Source organism: Acipenser ruthenus, chromosome 39 (assembly GCF_902713425.1).
Source record: "Acipenser ruthenus chromosome 39, fAciRut3.2 maternal haplotype, whole genome shotgun sequence".
Taxonomy (NCBI): domain Eukaryota; kingdom Metazoa; phylum Chordata; class Actinopteri; order Acipenseriformes; family Acipenseridae; genus Acipenser; species Acipenser ruthenus.
The window spans coordinates 6,803,309-6,827,590 of record NC_081227.1 but is presented as its reverse complement, the minus strand read 5'-3'; the positions used below and the strand labels follow the sequence as shown (position 1 = coordinate 6,827,590).

Genomic DNA, 24,282 nt, shown 5'->3' with positions numbered 1-24,282 from the left:
GAGTGCAGTGCAGTGTTGTGAGGGCTGTCTCGCCTCTCTTCTGTATTCAGAGTGCAGTGTTGTGAGGGCTGCCTCACCTCTCTTCTGTATTCACAGAGTGCAGCGCAGTGTTGTGAGGGCTGCCTCGCCTCTCTTCTGTATTCAGAGTGCAGTGCAGTGTTGTGAGGGCTGCCTCGCCTCTCTTCTGTACAGCCTGATGATAATTGCTGTCCCACTGCTGCTGTTAACGTTACCACCGTTTTGATCTTTATGGCATTTTGTTGTGGATTCTATTGCTGTGCCTTTTAGTTCCTCGTTCTTTTAGACAGAAACAAACTGTTTTTGCGGCTTTTTAGGGTTTGTCCCTTCTTGTTTGAAAATTGTCTAAACTTTTAATAATTGAACAAAGGTAAGGCTTGTGTAAGACTTTGTGCTTCACTGGGACCCCTAACATTGCCTCTGAGATCTTTGAGAGTCCTGGATCCTCAATGGGAAAGGTTTTGGAGAGCTGTGCTCTGTTGAGTAGCTGCAGAATTGTGGTACAAGCGGGCTTTAGTGTCAAATGAGAAACGAGTCCTTGTGACGGGTTGGGGTGAGTCTAGTGTGCTGTACAGCAGGCAGAGCAGTCCATGGCTCTTGAGCTTACTGTATGTGAGGCTTCTGATTTCGAGGTGCGGTATCGCAGGCAAGGCTGTTAATGGACTTGAAAAGACTGCAGGCTTTTGTATAGGGCTTTGGCAGAAGCAGTTCCAGTCAAAATAGCAAACTGAAGTGTTTTATAAGAGCAAAACATACGCAGAGTGTCTGCCATGGTGTTAACCCTGTTGTATTTTTGTCTGCTTTTGGTTTGTGAGCGGTTTGTGTTCGCCTCTCTTTCAGAAGTTCTTGCTGGTTGGTGTGGCTGGGTTAGTCAGACATGTTGGGCAGCTCTGTTTCACTGTGTGGTGTTTGCCACTCAGCGTCTCATGCAGCGTCGCAGCGTTTTTGTTAGACAGCCTGGGCCCTGGTTGGATGTCTTTGTAAATGTAATCGTGCAGCTAAGAAATGGATTGCTCTGTACAGAAAAGCAGCACACGTGTGAAGGAAGCCTTGGGAATTTGGTGTCACTATCAGATATGTTAATCCCTGGGAAAAGTTTGTGAGGCAGTGCGAGGGTTAACTAGGAATTCAGTCTGCAGTCGCTGTGCTGCCACCCCGTGGCCAACACTGGTATCGCATGACAAGTCAAACCACATGTAAAAAAAATAAATAATCTTTTACAGTTTAGTAAAGAACCGCGTTTCACAAAAGAGAAATTTAAATAAAACAAAATCCCTGTAATAGTGTCTACAAAATAGAGCCTGAAACAGGAAGTAAGGACGTTTTGAGATGTGTGCCCTTCTATGCCTAGGTCAGGCTGGTTTGATTTCGTTCTCAATAAGGTCCTATCCGTAAACATTTGGCAGTGATTTCTGGCACTCTGAGTTACAGCAGATCCTGACCTTGCAGTGCTTGTATCCCGCTGGTCTATTAAGGGGACTCTGGGTTTGTACCAGGTGTGTTTACTGCATCGAATTCACACATCAACGCAAAGCATTGCCTCCTAATGACTCATAGACTCCTCAACACCAGGGGCAGGGGCAGCGCCTGTGTTTCAATTTCAACTCCTTTAAGAGAAGCAGGACTGCAAGGACCAGAATGCACTGCGACGTGGGGAGTTAATGACTACAAGTACCACAGTGCACTGCGGCATGGGGGCGTTTTGAAGTTTCAAAGTTAAAGCGCTATACAAACTCTGAACATTCAGAATTGAAACGTTATCAGAAACATGCTTGAGGAATGTTGTCCTTGGTGTTTATGCTGCAGTAACTCTGGCTGCTGTTTCATATTCTGTGTTTAATCCTAGTCATTAGTGTGGCTCACATGCAGCCTTGTGCACATTAATATTGGATTGTCATTCACTTTGATCTCTATGGGAGGGCTTCTGTTTAAGAGTTAAACACACCAACTGTGTTAAAGTAAAAAAATAACATTTACAAAGAGTTTTTAAAGTTTTTTGCATCTCTCTCTCCCTCTCTCCCTCTCTTCTTCTCTCCTCTGTCTGTGTCTGTCTCTTTCGCTGTCTCTCTCTCGCTCTCTTCTCTCTTGCTCTGTCTGTCTCTCTTCCTCTCCTCTCTCTGTCTGTCTCTCTCTCTCTCTCTCGCTGTCTCTCTCTCGCTCTCTTCTCTCTTGCTCTGTCTGTCTCTCTTCCTCTCCTCTCTGTCTGTCTCTCTTCCTCTCCTCTCTCTGTCTGTGTCTCTCTCTCTCTCGCTGTCTCTCTCTCGCTCTCTTCTCTCTTGCTCTGTCTGTCTCTCTTCCTCTCTCCTCTCTCTGTCTCTCTCGCTCTCGCTCTCTTCTCTCTCTTGCTCTGTCTGTCTCTCGCTCTCTCTCTCACTCTCTTCTCTCTCGCTGTCTGTCTGTCTGTCTGTCTGTCTGTCTCGCTCTGTCTCTCTCTCACTCACTTCTCTCTCTTTCAGAACGGAGGAATAGCAATGAAAGGCGTTGGCTGCCGGTATGCTTCAGAGTCTGTTTAAAGAGCCCATCGCAGTGAGTCTGGTTGTTACTCTTCCTTTTTATTCATCCCAAACATTTGTTACAAAAGTGCCCTGGACTAACCCAGGCTTCTGATTGGCTGAAAAGTACCAGAGTTCTGGAGAGCTGAGAATGGAGTGTTTAGACTCGTGCTCATTATTATTAAGGTGCTGGTGATGACAGCGCTGGAGAGCTGAGGACTGAGAATGAGGTGGCTGCAATATATTGGCATGTTATTCTCTCTCTCTCTCTCTCCTCCCTCCTCCCTCTCGCAGGTGATTTGAGACTCGTAGCGGAGACCGCAGAGCACGGTGGAAATCCGGCTCGCACCCCTCCACCCCCCTCCCCAAGTCCCAGCCAATCAAATGCACCCGGACAGTAAACTGACCAATCATGGCAAGCAAGTGAACAGCAGCGCCCAATCACAGCACCAGAATGTAAGCCAGGGGCCCGCCGGCAGCCTGGGGTCGAAGGGCGCGGGGGCGGGGAATCATGGTGGCGGAGGAGGAGGCAAAGCCAATCAGATCTCTCCGGGGAACTCGGGGCTCAAGAGCCAGGCAGGGGGGGGCGTTGGGCCACTGAAGGGGAAGAGGGAGCGCAGCGTCTCCATCGACTCCGGGGAGCAGAGAGAGGCCCTGACCCCCAGCCTCGAACCCGACTCCAAAGGTAGGTCATTCAATCATGAAATCATTCAGCAAAAAACAGCAAAGCTACTGTTTGTTACCAGTCAGCATGAAAAACGTTTTGCGGAAGATTGGTTTCAGGTACACAGGGTCTAGAGATGTGACTGCGTCCTTCCTTTGACTGTCTATATATAATCCTGCCGCGATCGTCCCTGAGAGATTCTTTCATCCTTTTATTAGCAGCGCTAATGAGCTCAAACCCTGCTGACCGGACGTTCAGTAAATCTGTGATACTAATTGTGTGTGTGTGTGTGTAATTATTACTGCATAGCCTAAGTTGAAATACAAAAGAAAAGGAGATTTTTCTGCTATGGAAATTGACAAGGGTGAGGACAGTTACCCAAAGTCCACTTGCTGTACCAACTTTCCAAAGCAACCCCCACTGTGTAGATCAGGGGGGTCCAGTCACGGTCCTGGAGGGCCGTTCCACTCCAGCTTTAAGCTTTGCCCCCCCCGGTACAGATCGTGAATTATACATGCCAGGCAGAACTTGTTCAGCTAACTTGCCACATGTCCCAGCGAACAGGCTGACTCTCATGAAACGAATCCAGTACTGTTGCATTTGTAAAAAAAGTTGTTTTTGTTTTTTTTAAAACCTGCAACACAGTGATTATGAATAGTATTAAAATCAAGGGGCTGGTGCGGTATCTCCAGTTTCGTATCGCTTTTTCAATTTGAATTGTAATTGCATGAGTAAAAAAGCTCAGAGAATCTGGCCCACGCTGCAGACTTCAATATTATTAATATCGTAAGTTTCAATCTAACCATTCGGGGGGAGGAAGAGGAGGGGGAGGAGGGGGGGGAGAGAGACGCATCTTTTTCTAATTCTGAGTGGAGAATAGGAGGGTTCTATGAAGCCAGGAAGAGTGCAGAGGTAGTTTTAATGCGCTGCTGCCGGGCAGCGCTGCGGAGTTTCAGTAAACGGTCGCTTTCTGATGCGCTGCGTTGGCTGCTGCTCAGCTGAGAAACTCCTACGCGCTCTCGGTGAAACAGTCAGCCACGTGCTTTCAGCAAAGTCAGCCGCGCACTCTGAGCTTCCTGCCGAGGAAGCGAGCGCACAGCTGCTCCAGACTCCTCGAGCTCTCTACAGCAGTGTAGCAGACTGTGTCATGAAAACAGCATTGTGAACCGGGCCCCAGAGCTGTAAACTACACTTTTTAAACTACAATCAAAAAGAATTACCCTTAAACTGTATAGTGTGTTAGTTTTTTGTTACTTTTTAATTTTTCTATGTGAATAAAAGTAAGTGAATCAGTCGGTGAGATTCATAACAATGTCATAGTAAAAGCAGAGCTTTCTAAATACTGAGTTTCTAAGTCTGCGCTCTGCCTCGCTATTAAACACAGAATAATGCGGGCAGTGGAAACATGGGGAACCTTCTGAATACACAGAAACAGCACTGATAGTTCCCGAACCTCAAATAAAAACCACACACACGCACCCCTGTTGTAGAGTGTGTACGTTATTAGAATTAGCGATTGTTATAATAACCAGTTAAAGTGTGCTGTAATGCAGGCCCTGCGAAATTCATGGGAGAATTAGAACAGGACTGATCTGCAGTTCAATCCTAATCCTCCAGATGTCTGTGTAGCCACTCCAGCTAAACTGATCTAAACAGTAATTAAGGCATCAACCTAATTAGAAAACACCCCCTAATTACCAGGGACACTTTCTAGAAATAGCTTATTGTGAGAAATAAATAGATGCACCAACAAACTCAAACCGCATTTCTTTGAGAGATCGCACGCAGCAGTATCACCTGGTGTCTGCACTCTCCCTGATTGCAACGCGTGGTAAGGGACTAGTGGATCTGATACAGTGGTTTGAAAAGCCGTAAAATTAGAGTGCATCAAACGTATAATAAAGTTGCAGAATTAACAATTTCATACCCAGTACAGATGCCAGAATAAACAAACAGTGTGTGAAGACTTTCCACAAACTGTGAAAAATTGAGTTACTACAACCCTGATCAATTTTAGACCCACAACAAGTCTGTAGTTCGGATAAAGAACGCCTCCCGTTGGATTCTATTCCAGGGTTTGATGCGCACTGTAAATCAGAAATGAAGGGATATCCGCGATATGCAAAAGGAATTTCTTTGACCGAATTTTGGAGAAATGCAGAAAAACTATTTCCCAATTTAGCAAGAAAGGCTAATCGATATTTGTCAGTTCTGTGAATGCTGAAAGAAGTGTCTCTTCATATGTCCCTGTGTTCACAGAGTAACGTCAGTCCATGAAAGAAAGCCGGCTGAACCAACGATGACGATGCTGAAGTTTAATAGCAAACAGAATCTATCAAAGATTCCAGTACATTGTTACATTATCTGTACTGTTCAGGGAAACAGGAAATCCATCAAAATAAACATCTCCCCTTCTGTTAACGAATTACATGCAATTTATTTTTTTTATGAAATGATTTGTGTAAAAAAATGCCTAATGGAAATGTGTGTCATTTGAATTTATTTGGGGCATTTGAATTTATTTGGGGAACACGGTGTGTTCTCTCCTCCTGTCCAGTAGAGGGCGTGATGCGCAGTAAGCGCCGCTGCGTTCTGGAGAAGAAGCAGCCCTACAGCGGGGACGAGTGGTGCTCGGGAGCGGAGAGCGAGGAGGAGGAGGACAAGCCAATCGCAGCCGCCCCCGGCCCTGCCAAGCACCGTGAGTGCATTCTGGGATACTACTGGGGGACTGAAGGTGTAGATTTTAAAAAGAAAGCAGGTCAGGTGTATAAAGAAGTGAAATACGCCACATAAAGCTAGTCTCACTATTGAAGAAGGTCCCAGACTGCATTGAAAGAGACGCAGGAGGTGCTGGCTTCCTCTTGGGTTAGCTCACCTGCAAGCAGGCAGGCAGACCTGCAATTCCCCAGCCTTGTAGCACCACCTAGTGACTGACACCGGTATTGACGGGTGAGGGGAATCCTTGCTGTGCAGAGGCACTGGCTGGTGCTGCTGTCATTCAGCTTGGTACGTTGCAGCTTAATAAAATGTAATTTCAGTTTCTACAGTAAATTGGCCAAGTAGATAAAAAAAAATAGGGCTCAAATAGGGTCTATTGTGATGCTTAAAGCACTGGCAGGTCTTGGTGCCCCTGCAGTGATTTCACCCCTGTCTGTGTTTCTTATTAATTGACCCCCATAACTGATATTCAGACAGTGGTGAATGTGCTGTGAAAAGATGGATTTCTTTTATAGTTGTTAAGAGTTAATTGAGTCTAATAGTTTACATCTCCCCCCTCTCTCTCTCTCTCTCTCTCTCTCTCGCTCTCTCTCTCGCTCTCTCTCTCTCTCTCGCTCTCAGGAGGGGACCACTCGAGGGCAGGGCCCCCCCAGCCGCCCCCTGGTTCGAACCCGCTCTCCTCGCTCTGTGAATCAGCTTCCTCGGTGGTGCCGCTGGGCATGGGAGCGGGGCTTCGTGCTGAGCTGGGCACCGGCCCCAAACCCCTGGTCTACGTCTTTACCACCAACCTCGCCAACAGGTCAGTGAGCAAGTCACTTCAGGAGTGCAGAAACAAGAGTGTGTATCGAGGAGGTCCTGGTACTGTACTGCTCTCTGTGCATCGTGTATCGAGGAGGTCCTGGTACTGTACTGACCTGCTCTCTGTGCATCGTGTATCGAGGAGGTCCTGGTACTGTACTGCTCTCTGTGCATCGTGTATCGAGGAGGTCCTGGTACTGTACTGCTCTCTGTGCATCGTGTATCGAGGAGGTCCTGGTACTGTACTGCTCTCTGTGCATCGTGTATCGAGGAGGTCCTGGTTCTGTACTGCTCTCTGTGCATCGTGTATCGAGGAGGTCCTGGTACTGTACTGCTCTCTGTGCATCGTGTATCGAGGAGGTCCTGGTTCTGTACTGACCTGCTCTCTGTGCATCGTGTATCGAGGAGGTCCTGGTACTGTACTGCTCTCTGTGCATCGTGTATCGAGGAGGTCCTGGTACTGTACTGCTCTCTGTGCATCGTGTATCGAGGAGGTCCTGGTACTGTACTGCTCTCTGTGCATCGTGTATCGAGGAGGTCCTGGTACTGTACTGCTCTCTGTGCATCGTGTATCGAGGAGGTCCTGGTACTGTACTGCTCTCTGTGCATCGTGTATCGAGGAGGTCCTGGTACTGTACTGCTCTCTGTGCATCGTGTATCAAGGAGGTCCTGGTACTGACCTGCTCTCTGTGCATCGTGTATCGAGGAGGTCCTGGTTCTGTACTGACCTGCTTTCTCTCCGCAGTGCTGCCGAAGCGGTGATGCAGGGCCGGGCGGATTCCATCGTGGTGTTTCACCAGCAAACCGTCCCGCGCACCAAACTGGACAAGGTCAGTCTCTGCACCCTCGCACTCTCGTACTGTCTGTCTGTCGGTCTGTCGGTCTGTCTCTGCTTCCCCCCCTCTCCCCCTCCCTCTCTCCCTCTCCCTCGCTCTCTCGATTTTGTTTCTTGCTTCCTGTTTCATTTGTTTTATCAATGGAAGCGTTTCATCTCTTAAACTGGGTTACAGCCAGCTATTTCAAGCTTCTTGTTTTACAGAACTGTGAAATGCACGGAGGACCGGTTACAACTAATCAAAGATGCATCTTCAGATGTGTAAAACAGGTCACAGCAATCGCAAACTTGAAATGCTTTATAACGTGAAATTTTCATTGCTTTACAACACAGCATGAAACTTTACACTAGTAATGCATTAGGAAAATATAATTGTAGCAAACAGTTTGCCTGGTTAATAATTCATCCACACCCCTCCCACGCGTCCCTTGACATTACTCTCTCAAGCATGTACAGTGATGTTTTTCCAATTATTGTCTGTATATATAGTGATACGTATTGTATTTTTACTTGACTCTCACAAATCTCTCTCTCTCTCTCTCTCTCTCTCTCTCTCCACAGTGCCTCCCGCCTCCCTCCAAGGTCCCTGGCCTTCCTGATCAGCTCCACGCTGCCACCCCTCCAGGCGGGACCCCCAAATCGCAGAGCGGCACCCCCAGACCTTCCTCGAGCGGGCAGCTGAACCCAGCCGGCACCCCCTCTTCCGTGGGACCCCCAGAAGGAGCGACAGACGAGCCCCCAGATGCCCTGACTCTGCCCTCGTCTTCGGGGGGCAACAAGAAAAGCAGCAGCACTAACAATCACAGCAACAACAGCCTCCCCCCGTCCGGGGGCAGTGCGACCAACAGCAGCTCCTCAAAACCACTTCCAGGATTGGTAGAGCCTCCCAGCGTCCCGCCCACCCCTCCTCCCCCTGCCCCTGCCCAGCAAGGAGATTCGGACCCTGGGAACGTGCCAGCCCAGAGGGGCGGGAACACAGAGGGTCTCTCCAAGCAGCAGCTGGAGCACAGGGAGCGCTCCTTGCAGACCCTGAGAGACATTGAGCGCTTGCTGCTCCGCAGTGGTGGGGGGGGTGGCGTAGTCGGTCCAGGAGGAGATCCCAGTACTAATAACAACAACAACAACGGGAGCTTGGGGCCAAACTGCAGTAATAACGGACCCAACAGCAGCCCCCAAGCCCCCCCTCCTCCTGCCCTGGGAGGGAACCCAAACCAGCAGCAGCAAGTCAAGAAATACGAAGAGCCTCTGCAGTCTATTATCTCCCAGACACAAAGCCTGGTTGGCGGGCTGGATGAGCCCGCCATGTCCCAAGGGGGTTGTGGGGGTCCTCCTCCTCCGCATCTCCAACACCCCCACCCTCCTCACTCCCACATGCACCCCTCCCACCACGGCCTGCCCCCCCACTCCTCCCCGTCCTCCCTGGACATGTGCCTGCTGATGAACCAGCAGGACGGGCTGACACCCGAGCAGATGGCCTGGCGCAAGCTGCAGGAGGAGTACTACCAGGAGAAGCGTAGGAAGCAGGAGCAGATTGGGCTGCACCCCCACCCGCACCCCAGGATGATGGGAGACGGGGGCCCCGAAATGGGCATGACTGGGATGATTAGGGGCCCTCCGCCTCCTTATCACAGCAAAGCCGGGGAGCCGCTGCCACCCCAGCAGCAGCAGTGGCTCCCAGGAATGGCAGGGGGTGGGGGCAACGGAGGCAGAATGCTAGAGATGCACCTTGAGGGAGGGGGTCCAAGGGGGCCTCGCTTCCATCCTGGCATGCAGAGGCTGGGGCCCGGGCCTGGGGGCGGGGGGTACCCTGGAGGGGGCAACCCTGGAGGAATGATGGGCCTGGATCCAATGGGCCCCATGAACCCCATGCAGAGGCCTCCGGGCCGGCCCAGTATGGGCTGGCTGGAGGACATGCCCCCGATGGGAGGAGGAGGAGGTGGTGGTGGCCCCCCAGTTGGTTTTGGGGGGTATCCACCCATGCAGCACCTGCAGGGGGACCCCGAAAGAATGCTGAACCCCAGGGCTAGGGAGGAGATGTTCCGCATGATGGAGAAGAGGCAGATACAAGGAATGCAGAGGCAGGCAGCCATGAACCAGGCGATGGAGATGGAGAGGATGCAGCAGCAGCAGCAGGGGGGAGGCAACGGGCCAAGGATGATGGAGCAAGCTGGGGGTCCAGGAGGGGGGTTCGCTAACTCAGTGGGGGACCCCATGGATTTTCCAGGGTCCCGGGCCATGATGGGGTCTCCGATGGGGGGTGTGGGGTGCGGAGGGGGTCACCAGCAGCCCCCCATGAGAGAATTGGTTGAGCATCAAATGGGGAACCTGAACATGAACATGAACGTGAATATGAACATGAACCTCAATCTGCAGATGAACCAGCAGCAGCAGCAGCAGATGCTCATGACCCAGAAAATGAGGCTAGCGGGGGGTCCCCTCAACGAGCTTCTGCACCAGGAGGAGATGGCCCGATCCCGAGCACAGAACGGAGGGGGGATGGCCGGGAACAAGATGATGATGCCGGGTGGCGGACCCTTCCCTAATCAAGGACCCTTCCCTGGGGGCCCAGGAGGCTACCTGCCCCAGGACATGGGCAACCCCCAAACCCCGCAAGAAATGTTCAGCCCCGACCAGCAAGGGCCGCCCATGGGGGGCACCTCCAGACTGAGCCACATGCCCCGCAGTGGTGGGGGAGTTCTGGGGGGGCGCAGACCCTCTGACCTCACCATCAACGTTCACCCCATGAACTCCCCCGGCATGCCTCCCCACCACCTGAAATCCCCCACCGTCAACCAGGTGCACTCCCCCATGCTTCCCTCCCCCTCGCCGGCCGGCCTCAAGTCTCCCCAGCTGTCCTCGCTAGGGGGACCCCCCAATCCCGGCCCCCCGCCCTCCTCTTCCATGAAATCGTCCCCGCAGGTGCTCGGACCCTCATCTCTGGGGGTGCGCTCTCCCACAGGGGGGTCCCCCAGTAGGCTCAAGTCTCCCTCGGTGCCCGTCCCCTCCCCTGGTGCTTGGGCCCCCTCCCCAAAGACTGCACTACCCAGCCCGGGGGTGCCTCAGGGGGGTAAGGGCGGGAACGCCATGGACTCAGGTGAGAAGGCAGGGTTTTGGTATTGCGGTTCTAAATCTGTGGTCCTGAAAGCTTCTCACAAGGTCCATGAGAGGACTATGAGAACTATTCTCAAATTTAAATGGAAGTTATTTCAGTAAAAGTTATCAAATGGCCCAATAGCAGAGACTGAGAGCTCAGAGCAGTGCATTGTTAAGGCTTTCGTTCTTATGAACATGTGAAGCACTAACAAAATATAGCATTTTAAAATAAATTGTCCTGCGCTGGAGACTAACCACTGTGTAAACCAAGGCCTGTGTAAGCATGTGGTTAACATTCAAACTGTGCTCTCTTGTCACCCCTCATCGCAGTGCCTTCAAGGTCTACAGATGTGACTGCGTTGTATTAACTTACAAAGTACATTTAAAATATATATATATTTAACAACAATTATAAACCAGTTAGAAGTAATATCGGAATTGTGTGTGTGTTTTTGTGTAATATTATTTAGTTTGAATGTCTTCTGTTTCAGTGTTCAGTGGCTCCCTCTAATCAAGCTGAGAGCGTATTTCCTCTTGATCTCTGTTTGATAGCCCCTCTCGTGCCTGACACTGCAAGAAACGCACGCAACTGAACACTTAAACGTACGACGTCTTGACCATACCTCTATAAAGTGTTGGGTTTTGAACTAATCCCGTTTCTCTCTGCCCCCCTCCCCTCAACCACAGGCCCCCACCCCCCACGGAGCAACACCTGCGGAGGCATCAATCCCAGCATGCCGTTCACCTCCTCCCCGGGCGGCGCTCCTTCCCAGAACCCCCTGTCCCTCATCATGTCCCAGATGTCGAAGTACGCCATGCCCAGCTCCACACCCCTCTACCACGACGCCATCAAGACCATCGCCACCTCGGACGACGAGCTCCTGCCAGACCGCCCCCTGCTGCCCGGAGGGAACATGGCAGGTGAGAGCAGAGGGGCGCGGGTAGTGATCCTAGACAGGCAGGGCTGTCTAGTCATGGTCCTGGAGAGCTGTGATTCCACTCCAGGTTTAACAGGTGAAATGAGATCATGAACTAATTCAGGGGCTAGACAGAGGTTTCATTTGGTTCAGTTTAGAACAGGGTTGGAACAAAGACCAGGACTGGAAGGGCCACAGGGACGGACTGGAGACTTCATATAGTCGGTCATATGAGACCAGAGAGAAGTGGAGGTTTTCACATAGCCTTCAAAAGAGCGTTGAGGAACGCACGGCGCTGCCCCAGGAACTGGGGATTTGACCCAGCAATCGGAATGCAGACAGACACTGGGATGTAGTTAAGATTTCATTCAGCCTTCAGAGCAGTGCAGTGTAGCAAATAGAACTTAAAATGCAAAGATTTCTATGATTATTATTTTATTATTATTTATTTCTTAGCAGACGCCCTTATCCAGGGCGACTTACAATTATTACAAGATATCACATTATACATTATTTCACATTGTACAGATATCACATTATTTTTACATACAATTACCCATTTATACAGTTGGGTTTTTACTGGAGCAATCTAGGTAAAGTACCTTGCTCAAGGGTACAGCAGCAGTGTCCTCCACTGGGGATTGAACCCACAACCCTCCGGTCAAGAGTCCAGAGCCCTAACCACTACTCCACACTGCTAAGTATGTAGTGAAGATCAGGACTGGGAGAAAGACTCGCATGTGCCTAGAGGTTGAACACTTTTGTAATTTCTTGATGTATGTCGATGGATTTATATACATTCTCTCTCTCTCTCTCTCTCTCTCTCTTCTCTCCAACCCCCAGGTGTCGGGGGTAACCACCAGCCCCCTCCGATGCACAGCCCCATGGGAATGGTCCTGCCAGGGCAGCAGCCCCCTCTATCCCACGATCCCTCTGGGCCAATGCTACACTCCCCAAACCCTATGAACATGCCCAGCATGCACGGCGGTGGGGGGAACCCCATGCTCATGGCGGGGGGCCCTCAGGATCACATGGGCCCCCGGAACGGCTCCCCCATGCTGCCCCAAAACCAAATGGGTGGGGGTGTAACCGGAGGAGGGTTTCCCAGACTGCAACCCCCTCCCCACGGACCCATGCACTCCCCTGGGATGGGAATGGGAGCGGGGCTGCCTCAAGCCTACCCCCCCGGCATGACTCTGCCCCCTCCGGATGAAGTCATGGTGCCTCATCCAGGACAGATGCACCTCCTGAAGGGCTTGTCCCACCAGCAGCAGCAGCAGCAGCAGCAGCACAGGCCCCCCTCAGCCTCCTATCTGGGGGACGCAGACCTGAGCGATGTGATCCGCTCCACTCCGACGGGCATCCCCGAGTTCGACCTCTCTCGGATCATCCCGTCGGAGAAGCCCAGCAGCACCCTGCAGTACTTTCCCAAGAGCAACGAGTCCCTGCAGCAACAGCAGCCTCACCACAAGCAGCAGCAGCCTCCATCCTCCTCCTCCTCCAACCCCCATCTCATCAACCTGCAGAACATGATGGCAGAGCAGCAGCTGCCCGTCCAGCCCCCTCCCGGCCGCCCCCCCATGGGGGGTCCCAGATCCATGGGGGGGATGGGGGGCATGCAGATGTGCCACCCGGGCCATATGATGGGCAGGACAGCCATGCCCCCTCCCCAGCAGGGCATGATGGTGAACAACATGCACCCCCACCCGGGTGTCATGTCTCCCTCCCAGCACAGCCTCCTGGCCCAGCAGAACCTCATGATGATGCAGGCCAAGCAGCAGCGAAGCATGTCCGTCTCGGGAGACATGTACGGCCAGCAGGGGCATTTAATGTCCCCCCAGGGGGCTCTGATGGGCCCGCCGAACCTGCAGCAAGGCATGATGGTCCCAGCGCAGATGAGACAGCGGAGTATATCTCTGGATGGGCCTATGGGATACGGACCGGGCAGTATGGCTAACCTGCCCTTTTAACAAAAATAAATAAATAATGCATAAAAAAAAAACGGTTGTGAAAGACAAACGTTTAAAAAAAATATATATATATTGTGTTTTTTTTCATTTTTTTCTGTTTGGTCAATCCTGATCGTAATGATGGTATTTTAATTTTTTCAGAAAATAAAAATGTAAAAAAAATAACAGGGACGCCTTTTTAAAACCAGGATTTTAAAGACTCTTTGGGGGTGGGACGGGACTTGTACGGTTTTAAAACGAAATCATAAAAATAAAAATGAAGCCATTTCTTTTAACAGTTAACCGAGGGGCAGGGAGACAGAACTACCCCAATTCTTTTTTTTTTTTTTATTATTATTCTTTTTTTTTTGGCTACCGCACTGTTGTGCAAGGGATTAGAAAAAAAAGTGCTGTAAATAACATGCTGCAATTTGTGATCGTTTTCAACTGTTCTGTATTCCTGTGTTTTAATAGAAGCCTAAAAAAAAACTGTGTCAGAAATCCAATGAGTTGCGTGTGCACTTTCTTCATAGCGGCTGGGATGAGAGGGGGAGTGAAACTGTGTGCTCCACTTCGAAGGGTTTTCAAATATGTATTTTACATTGTTAGTGCTACAGGACCCCAAATTAATATCAAGATCTCAGTGTAGACAAGCTATGTCATAAACGGTGGCCACTTCATTGAACAATTTAACTCTTCCAAAATGATATATATAATTATAGCTATCTGTTTCTTTGCCAAATGATGCAACTCATTTTGATTTAAATTAATTAAAAAAAACTATTTACTTATTTTTTAATAATTTCAATCAAATGCGTCCTCATGTTGTGTCCAAGTTTTCAAATCTGGGGGGGAGTGGCCTCAATTCTGAGCTGGCACTGCTTACTTTCTCTGAGTTAACCAACTCCATGCTGGGGGATCGGGAAGCAGTGATACCTTTTAAAATCTTAACAGCAGTTCAGAAATCCTGGAGAGTGCTTCCAGCGCAGAACAGAGATTGGGAGCGGAGGATGCAGCTCGAAATGAAGGCAGGACAGGTTTAGGACAGAGTTACGTCTTCACAGAGTGGCTAGGGTATGGCGTGGGAGTCCTGTTATTGATGCTGACTCGCTGGGATACTTCAAGACTCGGCTTTGTACACCACAGTATATTTATTCTAATACCATATATCGTTTAGTAATATCAAATGGAGCTCCCTGTTGGATATGCTGTGAATATGCTATAGCTGATATTTCACCTCCTGGTCCTGAGCTGTGATTACTGAAGGAGCAGTTGAGAGAGAGACAGAGAAGACGATTTAGAGACATGATGCCAAGAAGGCAAGCTGTGAGCACTGGGGAGGAACAGGGGTTGTATGGGGGAAACAGCTGTGTGACTAATGTTTTATTCACATCACTCCATACCATGCTAAGTGTGCATGCGGTCTTCATATTTACATACCTGCCTGTGTGCATGTGCTGCGAGTGTGCCTGTGTGCAGAGGCTTGACACAGTAAGTAAATGTACACCTAGGGTTGAAACCACACCTGTCTATTTTGGAACCAAGCATTGCACTGGCAGAACGTAGAGTGGGCGTACTGCTGTGTGGCGCAGGGCAGCGACGCGCTGACTCGTGAGGGCGAGATCAGGAAGCCTGGTGTGCCGGATTGCAGCCCGTTCCTGGCACCGGATCTGTATGAGGGAGTCCCGGGAAGTGGGTTTACCGGGACGCTGGGATCGGTCGAGGACAGCCCTCGCGTGCTCCGCTGGGTTTATGTCCTGTGATTGGCCAGTGCAGAGTTGTGACACCCTGTTTTTCTTTCCATCTTTGCATTGCACGGGCAGTGGGAGCTTGATTCAAAACAGGCTCAAAGTGTTTACTGATCTGAGACGTTCTCATAAAGAAAAAAAAAAATTGTCAGGAACTGGGGTTCCAGCTGAATGCACTGTCTGCAGTACTGGTGTTCTGAAAATAACCTGCTCACATATTTACATTTTTTAATGGTAATGATTAAAAATAAAAATGTTCACAACTCACAGCTGTTTTAGGTTTCAGTGATAAAGAAGAACAAATACAGCATCTTATGACTAATATCCCTTTTGGAATTAACCAAGTAAGATCTTTTGGGGTTTTTTTTATTTTACCACAAATTCATTTCTCCTTTTCCTTCACCTGTCCCTTGTTTCATGATTAACGCCTCTAACTGCTGTTTCTATGATTTCTTTTGAAATAATAAAGGGTGCTGTTTACGCCTAATTCTCACCACAGACGGGGGAAATACACGACTCGCTGTATAAAAACACCATAAAGCAAATTAAAAAAAACACTGGCAACCAGCGTTTCCAGACTAGACTGTCTAATGTGCATGTGTAAGGACAGCGTTGTGTGATGCAGTGCTGTTAGGAGGTGATGAGGTTAAACGCTGCAGAACCACGAAGGCAGACCGCACCCAGCTCCTTCGCACAGGTCTTGCATTGCTGCAGGGAAGGAATAATATAAAACAGCTTCTAGCGAGCAGGAACCACCTGCAAGGAGGAGTTTGATCAATCACTGCAGCCACGCTTTACGCGATGACCAATCTTCATATCAATTACCGACTTTAAAATATTTACTTTAACTCCATTACTTGTACAATGAATCACATTTTAAATCCATTAAAAAAAAATATATCCGACCCTCCATTAAATCAAGCTTTCAAATGTTTCTCCCCATCGTAGTGCTTGTGATGTATTGAGAGTGTTAAATGTATTCATTTATATCAGAACACAAACACGTACACACGCGAACTGCAAGTAAGCATTCAATATTTATTCAAAAAGGATTAACATGAATCCAACACAAGGACTAATGCGTTGTTAAATAAGGGATGCAGCATTGCACCGAACACTAATCATGTGGATTCTAACCACACTGCAACCACAGGCATTCAGAACTGGCATGCAGGACGTTGGGTATTTATTATAAGACCAAGTGATTCTAAATATGCTAATTAAGTTTTAAAGGACAAGATGAGAGTTTTTTTTTCCCCTAGTAATTTAATTCTGTTCCACGCTGTTATTTTTTCACATTAAAATAATTAAGAAAAAAAAAAACGATTTTAAGTTGTACATGTGGGCCAACGTTGCATTTGGTACACATGGGGAAAGTAAGATTGTGGCAGCAGACAAGTTAATTTCTGCAAATGCATGGTCGTTCCATCAAAGGTGAGACCCCTAATATTAAAGAATTTTTTAGTTGCCACTTATAGGCAAACATTTCCATCTACAGTCCCTATTGCAAGCCTCTATTTGCTGCAGCTAAGCCCCTATTGCAAGCCTCTGTTATGATATTTGCTGCAGGTAAGCTAGCTTCTACAGGAGCTGCCACAGCTAAAGACTATCCCGTCATCATCCTATTGAATCAACTTGAGCACTGACACATCTAAACATCTGTTTCTGATGTATAATGATCTCAGCTGAAGAAATAACTAATATATCAATCTGAATTGTGTATGGAGCATATTTGTACAGTTTTTGTATTTTTTGTTTTCCAGCATGTAACACAGGACTCGTGTAGTTCTGCAAGCCTGGTAGTTTCTCTATACAACCCCCCACACCCCCTTCCTAAAAGTTGTATCCTGCGGTGGTGCTGGTGCTCGCTCCCTCGGAGTAGGACATGCGCGTCCGTCCCAGCTGGCTCAGTGACTCGGCCCGCTCCGCTCTCAGGCAGCCCACATCCCTGAGCAGTCTGAGCAGGTCCTGGCGGAACCTCACTCCCACGAAGGCGTAGAGGATGGGGTTGAGACAGCAGTGCATGTACCCGACGCTCTCCGTTACCGTCACCGCGTGGCTCAGCGCGCCGCGGAAGGAGCAGCTCTTCTCCTGAACCACGCCCAGCACCACCAGGGTCTGCAGGAACAGGGCGACGTTGTAGGGCAGCCAGCAGAGGCCGAAGACCCCGGTGACGAGCAGCGCCAGCCGGATGGCGCGGTGCTTGTCGAAGCTCTGCTGGCTGCGGCACAGCGTCGCCACGATGGCGGAGTAGCAGTACACCATGGCGGCCAGGGGCAGGAAGAATCCCAAGATGTGGGCCAGGAATCGGCTGGCGATGTCCCAGTTGTAGCCGTGGGTGCCGTAGCTGGTGAAGCTGCAGGATAGCTGGTCGCTGCTGTTGTTGTAGCCCGCGGGGGAGACCGAGAGGAAAGCTGCATTGGGCACGGAGAAGCAGAAGCAGAGCAGCCAGACCGCACCGCAGATCAGGTGCACAGTGTGAGCCTGCCGCCCACGGCACCTCTTCACGGCGTGCACCACGGCCAGGTAGCGGTCGAACCCGATGCAGCCCAGCAGCAGGCCACCGCAGTAGAAGTTGAGCTTGTAGACCACGCCCACGACCTTGCACAGGAAGGGGCCGAAGACCCAGCCCCCCAGGGCCTGGACCAGGGAGAAGGGGAACACCAGCAGGAGCAGGAGGTCTGCCAGAGCCAGGTGAAGGAGGTAGAGCTCGGTGACGCCCAGGGAGCGCCTGTTACGCTTCAGGATGACCAGCACCAGCCCGTTCCCGCACACCCCTGTCAGGAAGACGATGGTATTGACCACAGGTAGGAAGATGGTGCGGAAGCGCTCAATGCTGGCAAGGCCGAGGGGGGAGTCGTTGTCGCACGTGTACTCTGCATCCAGGTTGGACCCTGAAGCATATGTGTCGTTATACTCGTCAAACATGAGCAGATCAGAAACCTGTAGACGAGGGAACAAAGGATTGTCAGGGGTTGCTGATTGTAGAAGGGGTTAGTTTTGAATCTTTAATCCAGTTTCACTTAACTCTTTAATGTGAATGTAACAGGGCAAGGAGCCATGTACAGTTATGATTTGTTTATTTTGAGAACTGGGTCTCCCCCTCCGCCCCTGTGCAAGTTATTGTTTTGTATTTATTTGTTTTTGTGTTTATGTATTTATATGACGGCGAAGCGCCGCTGGCTTTGTTGTTGTTTCGTTTTTATTTCTAAAACGTGTTCTGGCAGAGGCGAGATTGGTGCTCGTCCTCTGCCAGGAATAATTTAAAAACCTTGTGCAGAAGATGGTCACCTCCATAAAATCCTGCAGCTCTCTGCACTCGGGGTAGGTGTTAGGCGTGAGAGCGAGAGGAGCGAAACAGAAACGAAACGAAACTTCATCTAAAATTAAACCTAGGGGAACAGTGGAGGCTATTGCTCAGCCTGACCTGGGTTTGTTTATTTTTGTGTTTGTGATTTTGTTTTGTTTAAAGCTTTTATTTCGCTCTGTGAGCAAGTCTTTTTGTTAAAACCTTATTTATTTTTGTATTTTTTAAATCAAACGGCGCACGCCGTGTCATTTTTTTTGAACTGCATTACTTACTTGGTGTCAGTGTTTTTCCCTTCCTGCTTCTGGCCTGATGTCACAGTGAACCTCAAATGAATCAGCTTTGACTCTAGCACGATGTGATGAGTAATTCCTTTTACAGAAGCGTTTTGTAGCAAAAGTTTTGCTTTTGTAGATGAGGAAAAAAAGGTACAGGAAATAGATGTCTACAATTATTTATTTCAGTAATTTTTTTTGCAAAACTTCAAAAATGCTAATTCATACTCTGACAAAGAAAATGAAATTACTAGCTAGTTGAGGCACCAAAGATTCTCAATCGGATTTAGATGGGGACTTTGACTAGACCATTCCAGAACCTTGATTTTAATCTTCTTTAACCATTCTGAAGTAGATTTTGATGTGTGCTTTGAATCGTTGTCCTGTTGGGACGTCCAGTTGCGCTTTAAACCAAGTTTTGTAGCGGAGGGTTTCAGATGATTGGCCAGTATCTTTTGGTATGCTATAGAATCCATTTTACCATGTACTGGAACTACATTTCCTGTGCCATTAGAGGAGAAACAGCCCCCATAGAAGGATATTACCACCTCCATGCTTGACAGTAGGTATGGTGTTCTTTTCTTTGTACGCCTCACCAGACTTTCTCCAAACAGAACGACTATCAGCGTGACCAAATAGCTCGATTTTTGTTTCATCACTCCACAAAACCTTTGACCAGAACTCGAATCCATCATTCATATTGCATTTTGCAAACTTTAAGCGATTGTCCTTGTGACGTTTTCCTAAGAGTGGCTTTTTCCTTGGCCTGCGACCATTGTGACCTTCACCATGCAATACTCGACCTATGGTTGAAATGGAAACCCCAGTCCCACTTGCAGCCAATTCACTTTGAATATCTTTGACAGTCAATCTCAGATTGTTATTAACCTTCCTCACAATTCTTCTACTTGTTCTTGGTGAAAGCACCTTCTTTCTTCCAGACCGAGGGAGTGTTGTGACAGTACCATGATTCTTGTACTTCTTGATAATAGAAACGATAGTTGAAATTGGGATACTCAAATGCTTGGAAATCTTCTTGTATCCTTCTGATAGGTCTTCAGATAGCTCTTTACTTTTTTCCCATTTTGGTTTATTGGTAATGACAGAAATCATCCTATTTCTAACCCTTTTATACTTTCTAAGAATGTACACCTACAATCCAGCATGTTCTAGGCTTTTCTAGAATTAGGTTCTGCATGATCATATTGAAATTTCTAGCACCTTATCATAGCATCAAAGGTATGAATACATTTGAATTAGCATTTTTGGAGTTTTGCAACTTTCTTTCCTCATCCACAAAAGCAAAACTTTTGCTACAAAAAATTGCTTGTTTTAGAGAAATTTCTAGAAATGATAAATTTCCGTTGGGGGTGTGTAGACTTTTGACTACAGCTGTATATATAAATGCTCATTCATTTTAAGGAATGCAGATGTAGTTTGTGTCAGCGTGCTCTTGTCATTCTGAGATGAGACATGCCCGTCCCCTCCCTTGTGTATAGCACTATGACCACAGCGGAAACTCACAATGACGCGCTGAATCCCTTTCACTGGGACAGCTGTTCCTGCAACCCCTGCACACGCACCTGGGAGCTGCCCAAGAGCCTCCCTCTATATTTCGCTCTGCATGTGAGGTTGTGTGTGGTACAGAGAAGAGGGGTTTACAAGTCAGTTCTGAAGTCGTAAAATAGCTTGCGCTGTTAATGTGTTCAGTAAAGCTGTGATGACAGTAATCTTTATTATTTAAGCAAGGATACTGATAAGAGGTGTTTTTTTCTGCAATTGCAGGCAGAGTTCTAAACAAGGAAGTCTCTGACTAAGTTTGCAAAGCTGCTTGCTGTTCCTTGTGTTCGGCCTTGCTGTGCTTTGCTGTTTCACACCTTGTTGTGAGAGGTCTGCAGATTCACTCAGAGCGAGGTTTGAAGAGAGAAGCCAGGAGAACTGTCTCCATTTTCATAACCTCTGATCCACCCATAAGAAAATAACAACCATGTTACACCTATCAGACAGACAGACAGACAGACACACCTATCAGACAGACAGACAGACAGACAGACAGACAGACAGGCAGGCAGGCAGGCAGACAGGCAGGCAGGCAGTAGATTTGATCTCTTATTAAGGAGCCAGGAAGAATTGAAACTTACTGTATTGATACCTTTAAATTAGTTTAAACAAAAAATCAACGCAACTGAGACGTGTTTTTGTTTTGGCCGAGGCTTCTAAAGTGTTATTATGTTTTTGTAATTTGATTAACATGTTTGTATTGGTTGTTTTCATTTGAATGCGTGTTTTTTGTGTCTGGTATGCCACTTTCGTGACCAGGTCTTCCTTGAAAAGAGTGATTTCTAACCTCAGTGGAACTTTCCTGCTTAATTAAAGGCTCAATAAAAACACACAGCTGTACTTTTGAGGCTCACAGTAGCAGAACGCCTCCTCATCGCCTCCTTCACACCGAGTGCTTCAGTTAACGAATCTGTCCTGATCTGGAAACCAGATAACAATTTAATCAGCAGCTGCTGCTCCGATTCTGATTCGATAAGCTCCAGCTGCGTGCATTTCTTCAGTCAAAGCAGATTTGTTTGTCCGTGCCAATCCCAATAATAGTAAGAACAGACGTCACCCTATTTATCAATTAACTGCGATAAAAAATCGCTCTCTGTCAAGACCTCCACTGTTTCGTCTTCAGAGAGAGGGAGGTGAGGGCACAGAAGCAGCTGGTATTGATTGCATCTGCACGGGCAGGAATAATAAACCTAAGCAATAATTAATACATCCAAATCAGTATTTTTTATAATACATTTTTGTGTAAATTATAGATTGCTGAAAAATCTACTTTGAATGCAGTATCTAAGCCACAGAGCCACCTCTGTGTATGCAAATCTAGTATCATAACTGAATAAGCACTTCTCTGGGTAGATCTGAAAACTGACACAAGGACAGACGGACGGACAGACAGACAGACAGACAGACAGCCCACCCACGCTGTATAACTTGAGCTAATGGAGCCTCTCAATTAGTTTCATCGCCATGGTACAAGCAGCTCTCTAGGTGTAAGCAAAGCTCTAGAATTACATAGATGGACCCAAGATTCATATAATCCAAGACAGATTCTAATAGATTTTGTGCTAAAAAAAGGTCCAAGTTTCATCACAACTAAATAAGCAGTTCTTTCTCTCTCTATATAAATGCAAATCTGTGCAACTCTAAAATGGCAATCCGACAGACAGACAGACACATTATAAGTTAAAGCAGGTCAGCAAGCTTTTTGTAAATTTGAGCAAGTGCTTCTCCAGGCTAGCTGCAAGCTTCCGTACGTGCGCCTGCAAAATAAAGGATTAATACAAGAGACCAGCACACTGCAATGATAATACCATCAGCACTATCTCTCTAGTTGCAAGCTTCCGTACGTGTGCCTGCAAAATAAAGGATTAATACAAGAGACCAGCACACTGCAATGATAATACCATCAGCACTATCTCTCTGAAAGCAGGCACAGCTCGGATACAGAACACAAGGTTTGCCTATTGAAATGTGGTCCATTTGCCCTGTAGTTTTGCAGTTGCCTGTGTTTTATGCTGTACAGTGCACTGCATGCATGGCATAAGCACAATACATTTCCATGCTTTTAATCTAGTCTGATACCCCTTTAATAGAATGATAACCACAGTGAACATGCAAACACATTGATTAACCTCTCCACACTGAGAGGGTTCCAAATAAGCCAATGGTCGCACTTACATCTAACGTGATTTTGGTTGTGTCGTATCCGTCCATCGCCTCGTCTCCTTTGTCCAGTCTTCTTTTGACCCCAGAAGTGAAGCCCTGTGCCCCTGAGTGTCTGGCAGCTCTGTGGCTCAGTCTGATCTGTTTGTTACAGTGTTGTTCAAACCCAGCCGTGTGACAGCGAGCACAAGATGTTTCCTGTTCAGCTGAGGAAGGGGAGGGAGGATTTTATTTATGAATTTTTTGATGTTTTTAGGAGGGGGGGTGTTGACTTGGTAGATAATGTAATGGAGAGTATGATAAACCAGGTAGAGCTTCCAAGCCTGCCCTGCCCTGGAGGGAGCACCCTTTCACTTAGAGGGGCGAGAGAGGGAGGGAGGGAGCAGTTCAGTCTCCATACCTCAAGCCTGGCCTGCCCTGGAGGGAGCACCATTTCTCTTAGAGGGGCGAGGGAGGGAAGGAGGGAGCAGTTCAGTCTCCATACCTCAAGCCTGGCCTGCCCTGGAGGGAGCACCCTTTCTCTTAGAGGGGCGAGAGAGGGAAGGAGGGAGCAGTTCAGTCTCCATACCTCAAGCCTGGCCTGCCCTGGAGGGAGCACCATTTCTCTTAGAGGGGCGAGGGAGGGAAGGAGGGAGCAGTTCAGTCTCCATGCCTCAAGCCCACCCTGGACTGGAGGGAGCACCCTTTCACTTAGAGGGGTGGGGAGGGAGAGAGCAGTTCAGTCTCCATGCCTCAAGCCTGCCCTGGACTGGAGGGAGCACCCTTTCTCTTAGAGGGGTGAGAGAGGGAGGGAGGGAGCAGTTCAGTATCCAAACAAAGACTTTAACCAAATAGTTTTTTTTTCAGAATCTGCTTTTCACAGACTTGTATACGTCAAATGCACAGAGTGGAGGTGAAACTGGGATGTCATTTTGGTAAAATAAATAAAAAAAACAAAGAAATAAATAACATTTGAACTCAACAGGGGAGGACCAATCAGGAGTTTACTTTTAGTTCTTGAAAGATGTCACAGTGTGTGCTTCTGCAAATCACGTTCAAAAGCAAGGTCCGCTAACGTAACCCTTTCATGCATGGGACGGAGACCTCATATGGGGACAGAAAAAAAAAACGAAATCGTCTTGTCTTTATACAGGGACATAAGGAAGACGCAAATGCATGACAGCCTCATATGATGATGCGGTATTCCCCCCCTTTGGAGAGTGGTAGCCCGTGTTTCATCTCAGCATTTGGAAAACATAATTCCAGAAAGCTTCGAGCTTGCAGATATGATGATGGGAATAAAATGAAATATAAAATATAAACTTTCACATGAAAATAAGTGAGTTAGGTAGTGTGCTGGACCGAGCTGCATCACAGGGATAGCATGTGCAGAAATACACAGGAGAATATTGTCTACTGGACTAAAAAGCACTGCGGTCAAGCTATCGGACCCTTTCAAATTCGCGGTCAAGCTGTCAGTGCTAAAAAAAACAATTTAGACAGTAGACACCCCCCCCCCCCCCTCTATACTGTCATTATTTAGAGTTGCAAGATACGTTACTGTAGAATTCTGGAGAAATTACATCCCAAACTTGGCTCAGAAAACAGCACTTGGTGAATTGGAGAATCTGTCATTATGGAGATGCAATAATAAATAAATTGTCCGTGAGAAATAAAACTGTGCACATATATTACACTTACCTGACTAGCATTATTATGAATTTCAAGAGAAATCACTGTAGAATTTTGGAGTAATGATGAATCAAAAT

The 24,282-nt window shown here is 48.0% G+C and overlaps 2 protein-coding genes across 4 annotated transcripts in view; one reads left to right on the top strand and one right to left on the bottom strand.

Moving 5' to 3' along the window:
* Positions 1-13,990, top strand: part of LOC117966530 (B-cell CLL/lymphoma 9-like protein) — a 32,268-nt gene extending 18,278 nt beyond the window's left edge. The window contains exons 2-9 of one of the 3 annotated variants that reach the window (XM_059009427.1): positions 2,475-2,544; positions 2,805-3,195; positions 5,735-5,872; positions 6,514-6,691; positions 7,436-7,520; positions 8,087-10,619; positions 11,306-11,632; positions 12,379-13,990. In XM_059009427.1, the coding sequence (XP_058865410.1) occupies positions 2,895-3,195; positions 5,735-5,872; positions 6,514-6,691; positions 7,436-7,520; positions 8,087-10,619; positions 11,306-11,632; positions 12,379-13,505 (4,689 nt within the window). In that variant the 5' untranslated portion in view covers positions 2,475-2,544; positions 2,805-2,894 and the 3' untranslated portion in view covers positions 13,506-13,990. Of the gene's footprint in view, positions 1-2,474; positions 2,545-2,804; positions 3,196-5,731; positions 5,873-6,513; positions 6,692-7,435; positions 7,521-8,086; positions 10,620-11,305; positions 11,633-12,378 lie in introns of all 3 variants that reach the window. The other 2 variants (XM_059009426.1, XM_059009428.1) reach the window with 2 other exon arrangements.
* A 2,266-nt stretch (positions 13,991-16,256) lies between these two features.
* On the bottom strand, positions 16,257-22,703 carry LOC117397434 (C-X-C chemokine receptor type 5). The gene is made up of 2 exons (XM_033996304.3): positions 22,550-22,703; positions 16,257-18,175 (listed from the first exon to the last, which is right to left on the bottom strand). The coding sequence occupies exons 1-2, from the start codon at positions 22,583-22,585 to the stop codon at positions 17,066-17,068; spliced, it is 1,146 nt and encodes a 381-aa protein (XP_033852195.3). The 5' UTR covers positions 22,586-22,703; the 3' UTR covers positions 16,257-17,065.
* Positions 22,704-24,282: the final 1,579 nt, after the last annotated feature.